At 41.7% G+C, this 13,502-nt stretch overlaps 1 protein-coding gene across 1 annotated transcript in view; it reads left to right on the top strand.

The window, feature by feature from the left end:
* stab2 (stabilin 2) overlaps positions 1-13,322 on the top strand; it is a 48,575-nt gene extending 35,253 nt beyond the window's left edge. Inside the window, exons 50-69 of the mRNA XM_034163141.1 lie at positions 1,564-1,623; positions 1,705-1,881; positions 2,575-2,664; positions 2,743-2,889; positions 2,975-3,034; positions 3,167-3,290; positions 3,382-3,531; positions 3,631-3,735; positions 4,139-4,246; positions 4,339-4,532; positions 4,631-4,772; positions 5,045-5,178; positions 5,618-5,783; positions 5,976-6,082; positions 9,043-9,162; positions 9,588-9,734; positions 10,166-10,276; positions 10,716-10,847; positions 12,609-12,713; positions 12,789-13,322. Coding sequence (XP_034019032.1) covers positions 1,564-1,623; positions 1,705-1,881; positions 2,575-2,664; positions 2,743-2,889; positions 2,975-3,034; positions 3,167-3,290; positions 3,382-3,531; positions 3,631-3,735; positions 4,139-4,246; positions 4,339-4,532; positions 4,631-4,772; positions 5,045-5,178; positions 5,618-5,783; positions 5,976-6,082; positions 9,043-9,162; positions 9,588-9,734; positions 10,166-10,276; positions 10,716-10,847; positions 12,609-12,713; positions 12,789-12,845 — 2,436 coding nt within the window. The 3' untranslated portion in view covers positions 12,846-13,322. The remainder of the gene's footprint in view (positions 1-1,563; positions 1,624-1,704; positions 1,882-2,574; positions 2,665-2,742; positions 2,890-2,974; positions 3,035-3,166; positions 3,291-3,381; positions 3,532-3,630; positions 3,736-4,138; positions 4,247-4,338; positions 4,533-4,630; positions 4,773-5,044; positions 5,179-5,617; positions 5,784-5,975; positions 6,083-9,042; positions 9,163-9,587; positions 9,735-10,165; positions 10,277-10,715; positions 10,848-12,608; positions 12,714-12,788) is intronic.
* The last annotated feature ends 180 nt before the right edge of the window (positions 13,323-13,502 follow it).

Here is a 13,502-nt window from a genome sequence, read left to right on the forward strand (position 1 = left end):
CACCTCACTCTACCACCTCGCTCTACCACGTCATCCCACCACCTCACCCCACCACCTCGCTCCAAGACCTTGGGTCCTGAACCATGCAAATCTGTGATCCAGCCTTATTTCCCAAAAAGTAACCAACTATCTGCTACAACCAGGTGTGGGTGCTGCCCTGGTCTGGTCCAGTTGCTGTAATCCTCAGCAGTGAGCCACCTGCATCCACCACATGACTGTAGTTTGACAGCTGATGCTCCCTCATGGTGTAGGTACAGGTCACGTTGAGGGGCTCCTTGTGTGACACAAAGTAATTTGACTGGTACCCAAGAACAAACACGTAGTCATTGTCCAGGTATCACAAATGTACATTAACACCTGGAGCACCAACAGATCAAAGGGATGGGCTTATGTGCTGCTGTTAAGGCTTTGGCATCACACTTCTATCCAGTGAACGCTTGACTCCATATATCCTTCCTAGATGTCTTTTAACCTTCTAGGCTGAGTTCTAGAGACACCAGTATCATTGCCGACTTCCAACACTCTCATCACATACAGACAGTGCTGATGGCTAAGTTCAAGAAGTCATTGAAAGCCAAGATCGGTGACCCTTCCTGAACTGATACATATATCAGTACCACAAAACCCTGTGACCTTTCACAACATCCAGTTCATATAGATGTCAACGAGAGGAGGAGACAGAACACATCCCTGAACAACAATGCTGCCCACATTCAGAGCGGCATACCAGACACATTGGACCCCCTGCAATATGCATACCGGTGTTGCAGACCAAATTGCCCCCTTAAAAATCGGTCCGCCCTACCTTCACTGCGCATGCGTCATTAGCCGCAGTTCACTGATTAAAACCTCGTTTCTGCTTCAAACTGCCTCCAGTCATCATCTATCTTAGCAGACTCCTACTTCAGGATATTCTTTTTTTTTACTACAGCTCGGCCTTCAGACTCACCCACAAACTGCTCACACTTGGCAGGCACCCCACCCTCTGTGACTGGCAGGCCCTAGTCTGTCAGGATTAATAACAGGACTTCAGCCAGCATCAACACCAATACTGGCACCCCTCAGGGATGTGTCCTCAGCCCCATCATCTCCACCCTCTCCACCCATGATTGTGTCACCTCCCACTAGGACAACTTCATCCCGAAGCAGTGGGTGACACTGCAGTGGTCGGTCGCATCACTGGAGGTGACGAAGCGGCCTACAGGAGGGAGGTGGCCGATTTAGTGTTACGGTGTGAGTACAACAACCAAGTTCCTGTGGGCGTCAGGAACTCCACTGCATCCCACAGCAATCTTCTTGCTGAAGGTTTCCCACTTTTCATCGTGGTCACTGGTTGTATCCATACCTATAAGAGTAACCTCCTCAGAAACAACCTGGTTTGGACTCGAGGTAAATTAAATCTGTAAGCCCAAACCCTCCCAGTCAACCTGATTTTAAATCATTCCTGTGGGAAACAACATCTGCTGTCACAAACCAGCAACGTCTATGGACGTTAACTTGTTAATGTGGGTGAATTATTGCGAAGTATTGATTTGATGTTTCTGTATGTGTTGTGTCTAACAGCTGAACCTGACAGATATCGCCAATCTGCATGGTTATAAAGTCTTCTACAAACTGTTGGAGGTAATAAACACATATCTAACCAGTCATGGTTCAATCAAATGACGGTTTTGGCCCTGGGTTTCAGTCTGTCATGTTTTTTAGGACGCCGGTGTGATGGACCTAATAAATTACAAGATGTACCAGCCTGTGACCATCTTCTTGCCATCTGATAGCGTCATGGCGTCTCTGCCGCAGAAGCAGAAGGACTTCCTGTACCACCAGGACAACCGTCCACAGCTGCTGGAGTACTTGAAGTACCACATCCTCAAGGACCAGAAGGTGAGAGTCCATACCAGAGAGACATGAGCACCAACAGAGATCACAGTAATGAAGCTGCTCTCTTAAATACTATAATTTATTAAATTATGCTAAACTTCACCAACTACCGGTATATGTTTCCATGATAAAGTACTATATAGACCCCGAGACCCACTGGTGCCAGTGTTGATCACCGGAATCCGTAGCATGAAGCAGATGAGGGTCTGACCCTCCTGGTCAGGATGCCAAAGTCGCTACCCAGTTACAGCCAAGTGGATTGAGACCATGAAGGTCAAGGATACAAACTGAGCACAGTGTTATGTTCTGGTAGCCCACAAAGTCAAGTTCAGCCCACATCAGCTGACTTCCTCACATGTTTTTAGTTGGCACATTCGTATTGAACCACCACACTTGGCACAGCTGCCTCCTCCACAACTGAAGGTCCTCCTGTTTTTCGCTTGTTGTTGGTGGTATTCCATTGTCTCTGCAGCCTGATCTGATCCCTGTACTTGGGGGTCTTTGCTGCCACCTCCCTGTTATAGCCTTTCCATGTAGGTCCTTGGAGGCACGTGGAGATGTAGGGAGATGCTCTCCCTGCTGGTAGGCTTTTGCAGAAGAATAGGGAGGTTCCATGTAGCGCCACGCCCTCATAGCATATTGCAATGAAATAAAGCTAAAGTGGTCCTGACTGAAGTGTTCTTTATCCAAACTCAGGTCAACGCTGCGTTCTTTATGCATATGGAAGCGGTGAGGACCCTGCAGGGCTCGACGCTCTCCTTCAGCTGCGGAGGAATTGACAATATCGTAAGCACACCGCCAATAAAACACACAAAGAAGCAATGACGGTGGATCTTTACATTTCTTTTATTCTTATCCCAACAGGGAGAGATCTTCATTAATGGTGGAACGTGCCGGATCATTCAGAGGCACCTCCTCTTCAGCAGCGGCATCGCTTACGGGATTGACTGCCTGTTGACTCCGCCCAGCCTTGGTGGGCGCTGTGATGAGCAAATAAGCTTTGAAATGACGGTGAGACTCCCAATGTGTTGTGATGTAACTAACTACAAACCGTGATCCAGAGTGTCTGAAATCAAAATTTCTTCTTCTGTGGTAGTTGAAATGTGGACTATGTGCCTCCTTGGCGACTCGCTGCCCACATGGCTCCAAACAGAAGGTTTGTGTCAGAAGATCAAAAAAAAAAAATGCTTGAACCTGTGATGGTTGGAGTTTATTCTTCCTCTTCACCTTTCCCCAGCCTGTCTGGGGATTTGAACCCACAACCTTTAATGTTCTCTGGTTTATCCAGGAGGTTCACAAATGTGATCTACCCTACTTACACATGTCATCGGACTCCAGCTGTCGCACCATTTGCACAGTCAATTCATGGCAGCCTAAGTGTTGTCCTGGATACTATGGACGAGACTGTCTGGGTAAGTCCTGACCCAGACCCACCTGTGCTCACTGGAAACACAATGGAACAGTTGTTTCTGGTGATAACGCTCCTGTCCGTCCTCCATCCAGTCTGTCCAGGCGGCTTGGGCTTCCTCTGCAGTAAACATGGGAAATGTGATGACGGTCACTTTGGCAACGGGACCTGTACGTGTGACCCGGGTTTCCATGGTGTGGCCTGTGAGCTATGTGCCAAAGGATTCTTTGGACCCACCTGCAAAGGTAAGCAGCACTTCCTGAGTGGCGCCTGTGGATTTTTTTTCATCCTTTTTAAACTTTTATCTATTTATTTATTTATTTATTTATTTTTTACATTCTCAGCCTGTAACTGCACAGAACATGGGTCATGTGATGACGGCCGTAAAGGGACTGGTTCCTGTTTCTGTGATGTGGGCTGGACTGGAAAACGCTGTGAAACCCCACAAGGTACGTGAAGGACGTGAACCGGTCCAAACAGGATCGACTTTGGACTTTAGACCTTGATGAATAAAGCAGGTTGATGTGGATTCAGTTTTTGGTTTAACAGAGAATCACACTGTGTGTGGGTCCATCAGTCCCAGACACCATCCACTAGTGCTACATGTCACCTAACCCGCCCACCACAGGACAGCTCGGGGTTCTGATTAGTATCCACCCAATCAGACAAGTAACAGGTGAAACGTGGGCTTGTCCATGTTCAGGTGAAATGTGGATGTATCCATGTCCAGGTAGAACGTGGGCATTAGTGGTCATGGTGTCATGTTTGGCGACCTTTGCCGTTACATTTCACCTGCTTTTAAATCTCGTCCTAACGCCATTTTGATTTTAACTGATGTTGTCTGTCCACCAGCTGAGATCTTCGTTTGCTCACCCCCGTGCTCTCCAAAAGCGGTTTGTCAGGAAAACAACACGTGTGTGTGTCGGCCATTTTACGAGGGTGATGGCTTCACATGCACAGGTAAGTCAGTTGAGTCTGTTACCAAAAAAAAAACAAAAAAAAACCCTGGCGCAGTTTTCTAACTGACCTTGTCCCTGTACGTGTCTCTGCAGTGATTGACGTGTGTCAAATCTGGAATGGGGGATGTGCTGCAGGAGCCAAGTGTTCTCAGACTGGACAGGAAGTGACCTGCACCTGTCCTCCAGGTCACTCTGGAGACGGCTTCTCCTGCCAGCCCATTGACCCCTGCGCGTCCGGGGACAACGGTGGCTGCCACGAGCACGCCATCTGCACCATGATGGCGCCAGTAAGACCCAAGACAGACTGCAACTAACCTCAGCTTCCAGACGCTCCTAATGCTGATATTTAACCTGTGTGTGTGTGTGTGTGTGTGTGTGTTGTCAGGGTAAGAAGAGTTGCAGTTGTAAAGACGGTTATATCGGTGACGGGGTCACCTGTGAGGTCAAACAGCTGCCAATCAGCCGATGTTTCCTAAATAATGGACAGTGTCACCAGGATGCCGTGTGCACCGACCTCCATTTTGAAGGTATTCAGGCTGAACTGCTATTGGACACTGGCGGGGGGAGGAGGGGCTGTTGGGCCATTAGCAAAGGGAATATTGTGGTGGGTGGGGTTCAGGAGTGATTTATGCTTATTGTGATTCTGGGCTTATTGTCATTATGTTTAGTGTTTATTTATTGTTTGTTCCCTTTGTTGTCATGTTAAGAGTAACTTTGTTTATTGTATTTGTTGTCGTGTGTGTGTGTGTGTGTGTGTGTGTGTGTGTGTGTGTGTGTGTGTGTGTGTGTGTGTGTGCAGATAAGACAGTGGGTGTATTTCACCTCCGCTCAGATAGGGGGCACTACAAACTGAATTTCAGTGCTGCTCAGCAGCTTTGCAGAGCAGAGGGAGGCACTCTGGCTACATACACTCAGTTGTCCTACGCTCAACAGGTCAGTGAACATAACACAATGCTGGTTGGCCAAATCAGAATGAATTTTTTTGTGATTTTGAAACCAGCTGCACACTTCTGGAATTTAAATGAGGTTCTAAGATCATGTTTCAGTTACACATAACTTTCGCTTAAATGGTTTAATTTATCTGAAATATATACTCGTAAAAAGTGAAACAGTATTTCCAGATTCATGCATTGGTTTGAGGTTTTCTTGAAGTTGTACAGTGTTGGAATTCTGTGATGGTCCAGATCCACTTCCCAATTTGAATCAATTCCTGTGCTACACTGAACAAACAGAATGTGACTAATACTGCTCTATAGTGCCCCCTGTCGGGAGCTGTGGAAACTGCACCACTGTGGTTCGACTACATCAGTTTTAACCAACGCTGCTTGGTCAGTACTGCTGGTTCTGGACTGTGATGGGTTTGGGTCCTCAGGGCGGGATGCACCTGTGTGCTGCCGGCTGGTTGGACCAGGCCCGAGTGGCCTACCCCACCACCTACTCCAGCCCCAACTGTGGAGGCGGGCACGTTGGCATCGTGGACTACGGAGTGCGCAAAAACCTGAGCGAGACCTGGGACACCTTCTGCTACCGGCTGAAAGGTGAAAACCACTCTGATTTCATTTGGACGTGCGCATATGATCATAATACTGCCTGAGAAAACAAAAATACTAAAATGTTTACAAATTTGGATTTTAAGTGGGTTTTTTTTTAGTTATAATAATAAATATTAGAAGTCTGTAGTGATTGATCACAGATGTATTGATCACCGGTTGGTCTGTGGTACGTTTCAGAGATCCAGTGTGAGTGTAGGTTTGGTTTCGTCGGTGATGGTTTCATTTGTTACGGAAACCTGTGGCATGTCCTCGGCTCCACCCCCACCTTCTCCAACTTCCTCACTGTGAGTCACATGACCTACAACAAGGATTTTTTATTTATTTATATTTTTATGCAAACAAGTCAAGTCATTTTGGGTGTTTGTAGATCATCTGTTTTGAACTGTGATGTTAATAAGCTCAGACTTCATTGGTTCCACACTGGGAAAATTCACCTGTTACAGCAGGAGATTCAGTAAAAACAAAAGTGGAATACAGCTGATACAAATTGGACAGAATAGACATGAAATTTCAGTAAGGTATATCTTATATAGTATATTCCAATTCTAAGGCGGAACTATGCTAGTATACTAAGGTATATCTAAAAAGGAAGAGTAAAATAGAAGAGTAGAAAAGAGGAGAGTAGAGCCACTTAGGTGCCTGGTCTTGGGAACCAGGGATGGTAGGTTGAAAAGCTTTTTTATCCCATGGGAAACTCTCCCTACCCACCCAAGCAGCTCAAGAAAAAAAGGTATAATAATAATAATAATAATTAATAAGACATAAGAAAGATAAGACATCATATATATAACTTATATTTAAATATTAAGGGTAATAAACAACATATACAATAATTATGGTACTATATAATATAAAGGAGTAGGTATTAAAACCTAAATATTAATATAGAAGATTGTAGTATAGGTAATTTAGTATGTAGACTAGTAGTAAAATAAATTATAGTTAGTAGGCTAAGCTATAAATATGGTATTTTATTATAGAAACAGAAGCTATGATGTAATGTGCATTGGTATCTATCTAAAGTAACTCTGCTAGCATACTATAGGAAAATAAAAAGCGTAATCTATATGTTATCAAATGGAAACCTAAGAACTTAGGTACTATATGTTGATATCTTTAAAAGAACACATAAACTGATGAATCATTAAAAATCTACACCATGTAAAATAAAATTGTAAATAACAAAAATAAGCTAGTTATAGTTAGAAGAGCTAAATTAGCCGTTAATAAGCTAACTGTACCTAGCAAGCTAACAAGATAAACAAAAACAGTAATTGGTGTATAAAGTATAATAGTGTAGTTAAACCTACAATAACGGTATTAACAAATACATATAAAAATAAATGTGGACAAAAGTATGAATTAATGTGGGTTATCAAACAGGAAAGGACCAACTATATTGTACGCTACGATAAATGGTGCTACAGCCAGCTAGATAAGCTGTTAGCTGTTAGGTATAACTAATTGTACCCCACTCCTCCAGTATTTCCATAAAAATAATAATATTAAAAAGGGGGGAACAAGAAAAAGTAAAACGTGTTGAAATGTATATGGAGACATGATATAAGTACCTTAGTGAAAGGATATAAAAGTGGATTATATTCCCGGCTAAAGAGAGCTTGAGGCTTGTGGCTGCAGCAACATGTAGGCTAGGTTAGCCTATAACTAACATGATGGAGAGGGATAAATTCCAGGTAAGCTAACGACATGTATGTAGCTAGGTAAACAGTAGTAGGCAATGTAACCACTTAAACGTAAACATTAAACTGGCATATATATATATATATATATATATATATATATATATATATATATATATATATATATATATATACAAGGTGAATGAGGGTGAAACAGGTTATTAGATAATTAATAGCTAATAGGCTAAGCTATAATTGTAGCAGTGTAACTATATAAACAAAAGCTCAGATATAATATGTTATAGGTTTTATCTAAAGTGTATTTTAATTGTTAGGTTATGGTTAGCTAATATAGGTAGAAAAAATTCCATCTTCTACATGCTTTTTAATGGGAACCCCAAACTTAGATATTATTTCTTGATATCCATTAAAAAAATCTTTTGAACTGAAGAACCAATTTGTTATACAGAAACTCTTGTTTAACTAATCTACTAGTAAGTTTATGGTGTCTAGTGGAAAAACTTTGGCAATTATCACAGATTCGACCAATTCTGACTAATTGAGAGGTGTAAACACTGTATGTAGGTTTACTCGTTATGTTACTATTCATATCAGAAAATTTTACAATATGAAAGTTAAAATCATCCCGTTTGTCAAAAACAGCTGTTCTAAACTGTATAAAACATATAATGTATAAAAACAACCAACAACATAAAAAACTATGTACAGTGTATACAACATGGAATATTTTGTATAACTACTAATATAAGCAACAGATTGGTCATCATTGGTGGTGTCACATAGCACCCTATATTCAAGATTCTTGAAATGGAGCAGTATCTCCACCTGGTGGACATTTACAATTAATCCAGTTACAGTAGAGTTTCAGCAACAGTTCTAGTTTATTTATATTTATCTGTGTTTATATATGTATACACACGTGTGTGTGTGTATGTGTGTGTGTGTGTGTGTGTGTACATAAACATTACAGATTGAGGAAAAAAACAAAATGTGCAGCAAACAAAAACTGCATGAGGGATTTAATTGCACTGATAATGAACTTCAGTGGAAAATTTATCTGGTAAAAATAAACATAGATTGTAGTGCGGTTGGATAAACGGTGCAGAACGGTGGAAGAGACGATGATTTTTGCTCATGTACAAGTAGAACATATTTCCTAGTTTAAATGGTGTGTGCACGTCACAGATACCAGTTATCTCTTAACATTTGATTGAGTGCTGTTTTAATAGTGAATAATTCATCTGTAGGTTACAGTTAGACTTCTTCATGACTTAAATAAAATGTCTTTGGGCATTTTGCGATTATTAAATATCAGTCTGAAGGGGAGACGATTTTGTGTTGGATGAATAGTTTCAATTTCTTCCATTGTTTGACAATCCTATTATTAGGATCAAATATTGACTTTTGATTGATTTACAGATATTTCAGTTTGGCATTTTCCTCCATTAAATTCACTTTAAAAGGGTCTGAAAGTACATTTTTATGCTGCTGATGTTGTTGTTTACTGCTTAGACTGTCCTGAAGCAAACTTTGAGATGGTTTATTTTTAACTGAATTTGTCTTTTTACGTTTTTATTCTGCAGCAAATCCTGAACTCTTCTCTGGTGTCAGACTCTGGAAAACGTTTGGTGAGGATACTCAGCGATCCGACAGTTCAATCCACTTTGTTTGTTCCTGACAACAGTGGACTGCCTGGCAATCAGGTCAGAAACACACACACACACACACACCGGTTATAAACTTGTGTGCATGCACATACAAAGTCACAAATGCACATGTTCTCGTGTTAAGTGCCCCTGCTGTCCACACCCATCTTTGGCCATGAATGGATGTACACACACCCTTAATCATTTGCAGATAAAATATGCCATGTGCACGACCCCTTAGCCATAAAGAATTAATTGAAGAAGCAAAATGTCCTCAGAAAGGTGCAAAAAAGGAAATGTCTCACTGATTTGGTCATCTGAGTTCTGAAATCAGAGCGCTAATAAAACAAATACAAATGCCAAATGTGAGCTTTCGGTCATTCCTGTTCATCAGCTGAAGCCGTGCATCAAACTCTACATTTTAATCAGTTAATGAAGAGATATGAGGCCCACTTGACCTTTGGCCTCACCTGTCCCTGCAGACACTGTCTCAGCGGGACATTGAGTTCCACCTGTTGGAGGGACAGGCTCTGCTCCTCGGGCAGCTGAAGAACGGCATGCAGATCAAAACCCGTCTGGGCAGCCTGACCGTGATCGGGGTCAGGGACCTGCTTGACCCCTCGGCTCTGGTAAGGCTCACTTCTGTTTTAGACATTAAAGGCTGCCCCCTACTGGATAACGCAGAATAATTCAGCCAGAAAACAGCTGATTTGTGTTTTACTTGAGTGATGTAATTAGAGTTAAGTCAAATTAATGTTAACTTTATGTGCACTGGCCCACACTTATTTTGGAGGCATTAATGGGATGTAGGAAATGACATCATTTCCTGTTTTATCTCAAGCTGCACATTAATGTCCAGTAATTAACTCATTAACTTTGCCAGTCTTAAATATGGACACATGGACTCTGCAGGTGATAACACACTGTTAACACTGAATGCAACAATTTAGATTCAGTTCAACTATTTACACTGAAAAGTACTCCAATATAATCACTAAAAACCCGGTGAAAACCAAGTTTAAAAATGAACCTTTTTTATTAAACACTTTCACCTCCGCAGTCGTCCTGCTACATCAATGACCGTTTTGTCATCTCCTCCAACATCGTGGGATCAAATGGGGTCATACACGTTCTCCAGGGACCTCTGAAAGCCCCGCCCCCTCAACATCAGGTCAGTCACCCTCAGACTAAAATGACAAAACACCCACGAGTCTGGGGAACAATGTGAGCAGACCAGTGAGTTGGGATGTGGAGGGATCACCTGAGCCGGAGACGCCGGTGATCTACTATCCCCAACGAAACTGGATCCTCCAATCATATTGCTCCCCAGACGAGGGGTGCTTGTTTTTATACCTCAGCTGTGACTGTATTTTTACAAAACTGATACATTAAACATCATTGGAGATCCATTTTGTGAGGATCTATTTGTCCCTCTGCCAACAAGATGGCCGAATTAAAGTAGTTCAGCACAATGTGGATCCAGAAAAAATGGATACGTGGGCCAGGATTCGGTAGTAAACCCGTGGTTCCACATCCGGCTGATGTATAACTGCTTTTACACTGTTCATGTTTACCCTGACCTTTGACATCTTCTATGACTGGCTCTGTAGCTGCATGCGTCCCACAGGGCGGGTCTGGGAGTTGGACTGATTCTGCTGGTTTTACTGGTGGGCGTGGTCATCTTTGTGGCGTATCGTTTCTACAACAACACCATTAAACCGTTCCACTTCCACTATTTTAAGGTTTGTTCGTTTCCATTTTAGCTTAGATTTCACAGGTGAATCTGTTTTTATTGCCAAAAATTCCAAAAAGTGTGGCAGATATTTGCTAATGAAGAAACGCTAACAATTACAGCATTCTTCAGTAGTAGGTATGCTAATGCCAACTGGTAAAAATACAATATGCTTGCTAGCTAATATGGTGGTGCTAATATACAGTAGTGTTCAGAATAATAGTAGTGCTATGTGACTAAAAAGATTAATCCAGGTTTGAGTATATTTCTTATTGTTACATGGGAAACAAGGTACCAGTAGATTCAGTAGATTCTCACAAATCCAACAAGACCAAGCATTCATGATATGCACAACTCTTAAGGCTATGAAATTGGGGCTATTAGTAAAAAAAAGAAGTAGAAAAGAGGGTGTTCACAATAGTAGTGTGGCATTCAGTGAGTGAGTTCGTCAGTTTTGTAGAACAGGTGTGAATCAGGTTCCCCTATTCAAGGATGAAGCCAGCACCTGTTGAACATGCTTTTCTCTTTGAAAGCCTGAGGAAAATGGGACGTTCAAGACATTGTTCAGAAGAACAGCATCGTTTGATCAAAAAGTTGATTAAAAAGTTGATTGGAGAGGGAAAAACATACGCAGGTGCAAAAAATTATAGGCTGTTCATCTGCAATGATCTCCAATGCTTTAAAATGGACAAAAAAAAAAAAAAAAAAAGTGTGGAAGAAAACGGAAAACCATCAAAATGGATAGAATAATAACCAGAATGTCAAAGGCTCACCCATTGATCAGCTCCAGGATGATCAAAGACAGCCTGGAGTTACCTGTAAGTGCTGTGACAGAAGACGCCTGTGTGAAGCTAATTTATTTGCAAGAATCCCCCGCAAAGTCCCTCTTTTAATAAAGATGTGCAGAAGAGGTTTACAATTTGCCAAAGGAACACATCAACTGGCCTAAAGAGAAATGGAGGAATATTTTGTGGACAGAGTAAAATTGTTATTTTGGGTCCAAGGGCAGCAGACAGTTTGTGAGACGACCCCCCAAACTCTGAATTCAAGCCACAGATCACAGTGAAGCATGGTGGTGCAAGCATCATGATATGGGCATGTTTCTCCCTACTATGGTGTTGGGCCTGTATATCGCATACCAGGTATCATGGATCAGTTTGATATGTCAAAATACTTGACGAGGACATGCCCTTGAATGGGTGTTTCAACAAGACAATGACCCCAAGCACACTAGTAACAAGCAAAATCTTGGTTCCAAACCAACAAAATTAATGCCTCGCAGATGTGAAGAATTATGAAAAACTGTGGTTATACAACTAAATACTAGTTTAGTGATTCACGGGATTGATAAAAAAGCGTTTGAACATAATAGTTTTGAGTTTGTAGCGTCACAGCAGATGCTACTATTATTGTGAACACCCCCTTTTCTACTTTTTTTTTTACTAATAGCCCGATTTCATAGCCTTAAGAGTGTGCATATCAGGAATGCTTGGTCTTGCTGGATTTGTGAGAATCTACTCGTACCTTGTTTCCCATGTAACAATTAATATACTCAAAAGATGGATTAATCTTTTTAGTCACATAGCACTACTATTATTCTTAACACTACTGTAGGAACCTTAAGGCAACTGAGTGATGTATTAGCAGGTTTGATACATTTAACACTATAACTGCAAGTGTCACAAGCTAATGTTAGCTAGAAATTTTATGACTATGACTAGCCTCTAGGAGCTTAGCAGTTAGCTAACCTTTGACCACTTTGTTGCAACAGGATAGTGAAGAGGAGACAGCGCCTCCTGCAGACTGCAGCCGTAATGTCTGTAACCCGGTTTATGACGCCGCAGCAGAGCGTGCAGCGTCCCATGATGATGTCATAGTGAGTCAGATCACATGGTTTCATCCACAGGCTTTAGTTTTGGTTTGTTGGTGATGCGTTCACTGTCATGTTTAGGTGGAGGACAAACACGAAGTGGAGAACAGCGGCTCATACGACCTGCTGCATGACTGAATGGACGGATGGCGCTCAAAGTTTCCGTTCCTAATCTGGTTGTGGATGTTTACAGTTGCTGTGGTTACCACTTCAGGATCCTGGGCCCAAATAATTGTCCAGACAATTCTAAATTACATTTAAAGACCAAATCTCAATGAAAGCTTTTTGAAACTAAATCTTTCAAAAATCGAGTCAAATGTTCAACTCTACAGCACCATCTAATGGACATATTCCACCTGTATTTGTTCAAAGTTTGAGTCACTTTTAACTGACTTTAACGTTGAATAAAATGAAGTGTTTAGTTACCAAGTCTACTGTACTCAGATGATCAGTCATCACTTTAACCAAACCGTTAATGATTTAAAACCTCTGGATGTAAAAATATTAGTTTAGGCTCCGCCCACTGGTCAGAATGCAAACAACCAAAGTACCTTTTAATGCATTGAGCTAAATTTACACCTGAACTTGTTCCTGTGATCTGAACTGCTGCTTTCTCAGAGACACACCCACTGAGCTACTCTGGGCTGTGAGGGGTGTGGCTAACTGCAGCTTCTTTCAGTTTAAAGCTGCAGAAACAGAATACTTTTATTTGATTTTTATTCAGTTTATTAATATGCTGAAATGCTTGATGACTGACAGTTTGATTGTATAGATTGAAATGTCACCTATTTTATA

The sequence above is a fragment of the Thalassophryne amazonica genome, chromosome 22 (assembly GCF_902500255.1).
Source record: "Thalassophryne amazonica chromosome 22, fThaAma1.1, whole genome shotgun sequence".
Taxonomy (NCBI): Eukaryota; Metazoa; Chordata; class Actinopteri; order Batrachoidiformes; family Batrachoididae; genus Thalassophryne; species Thalassophryne amazonica.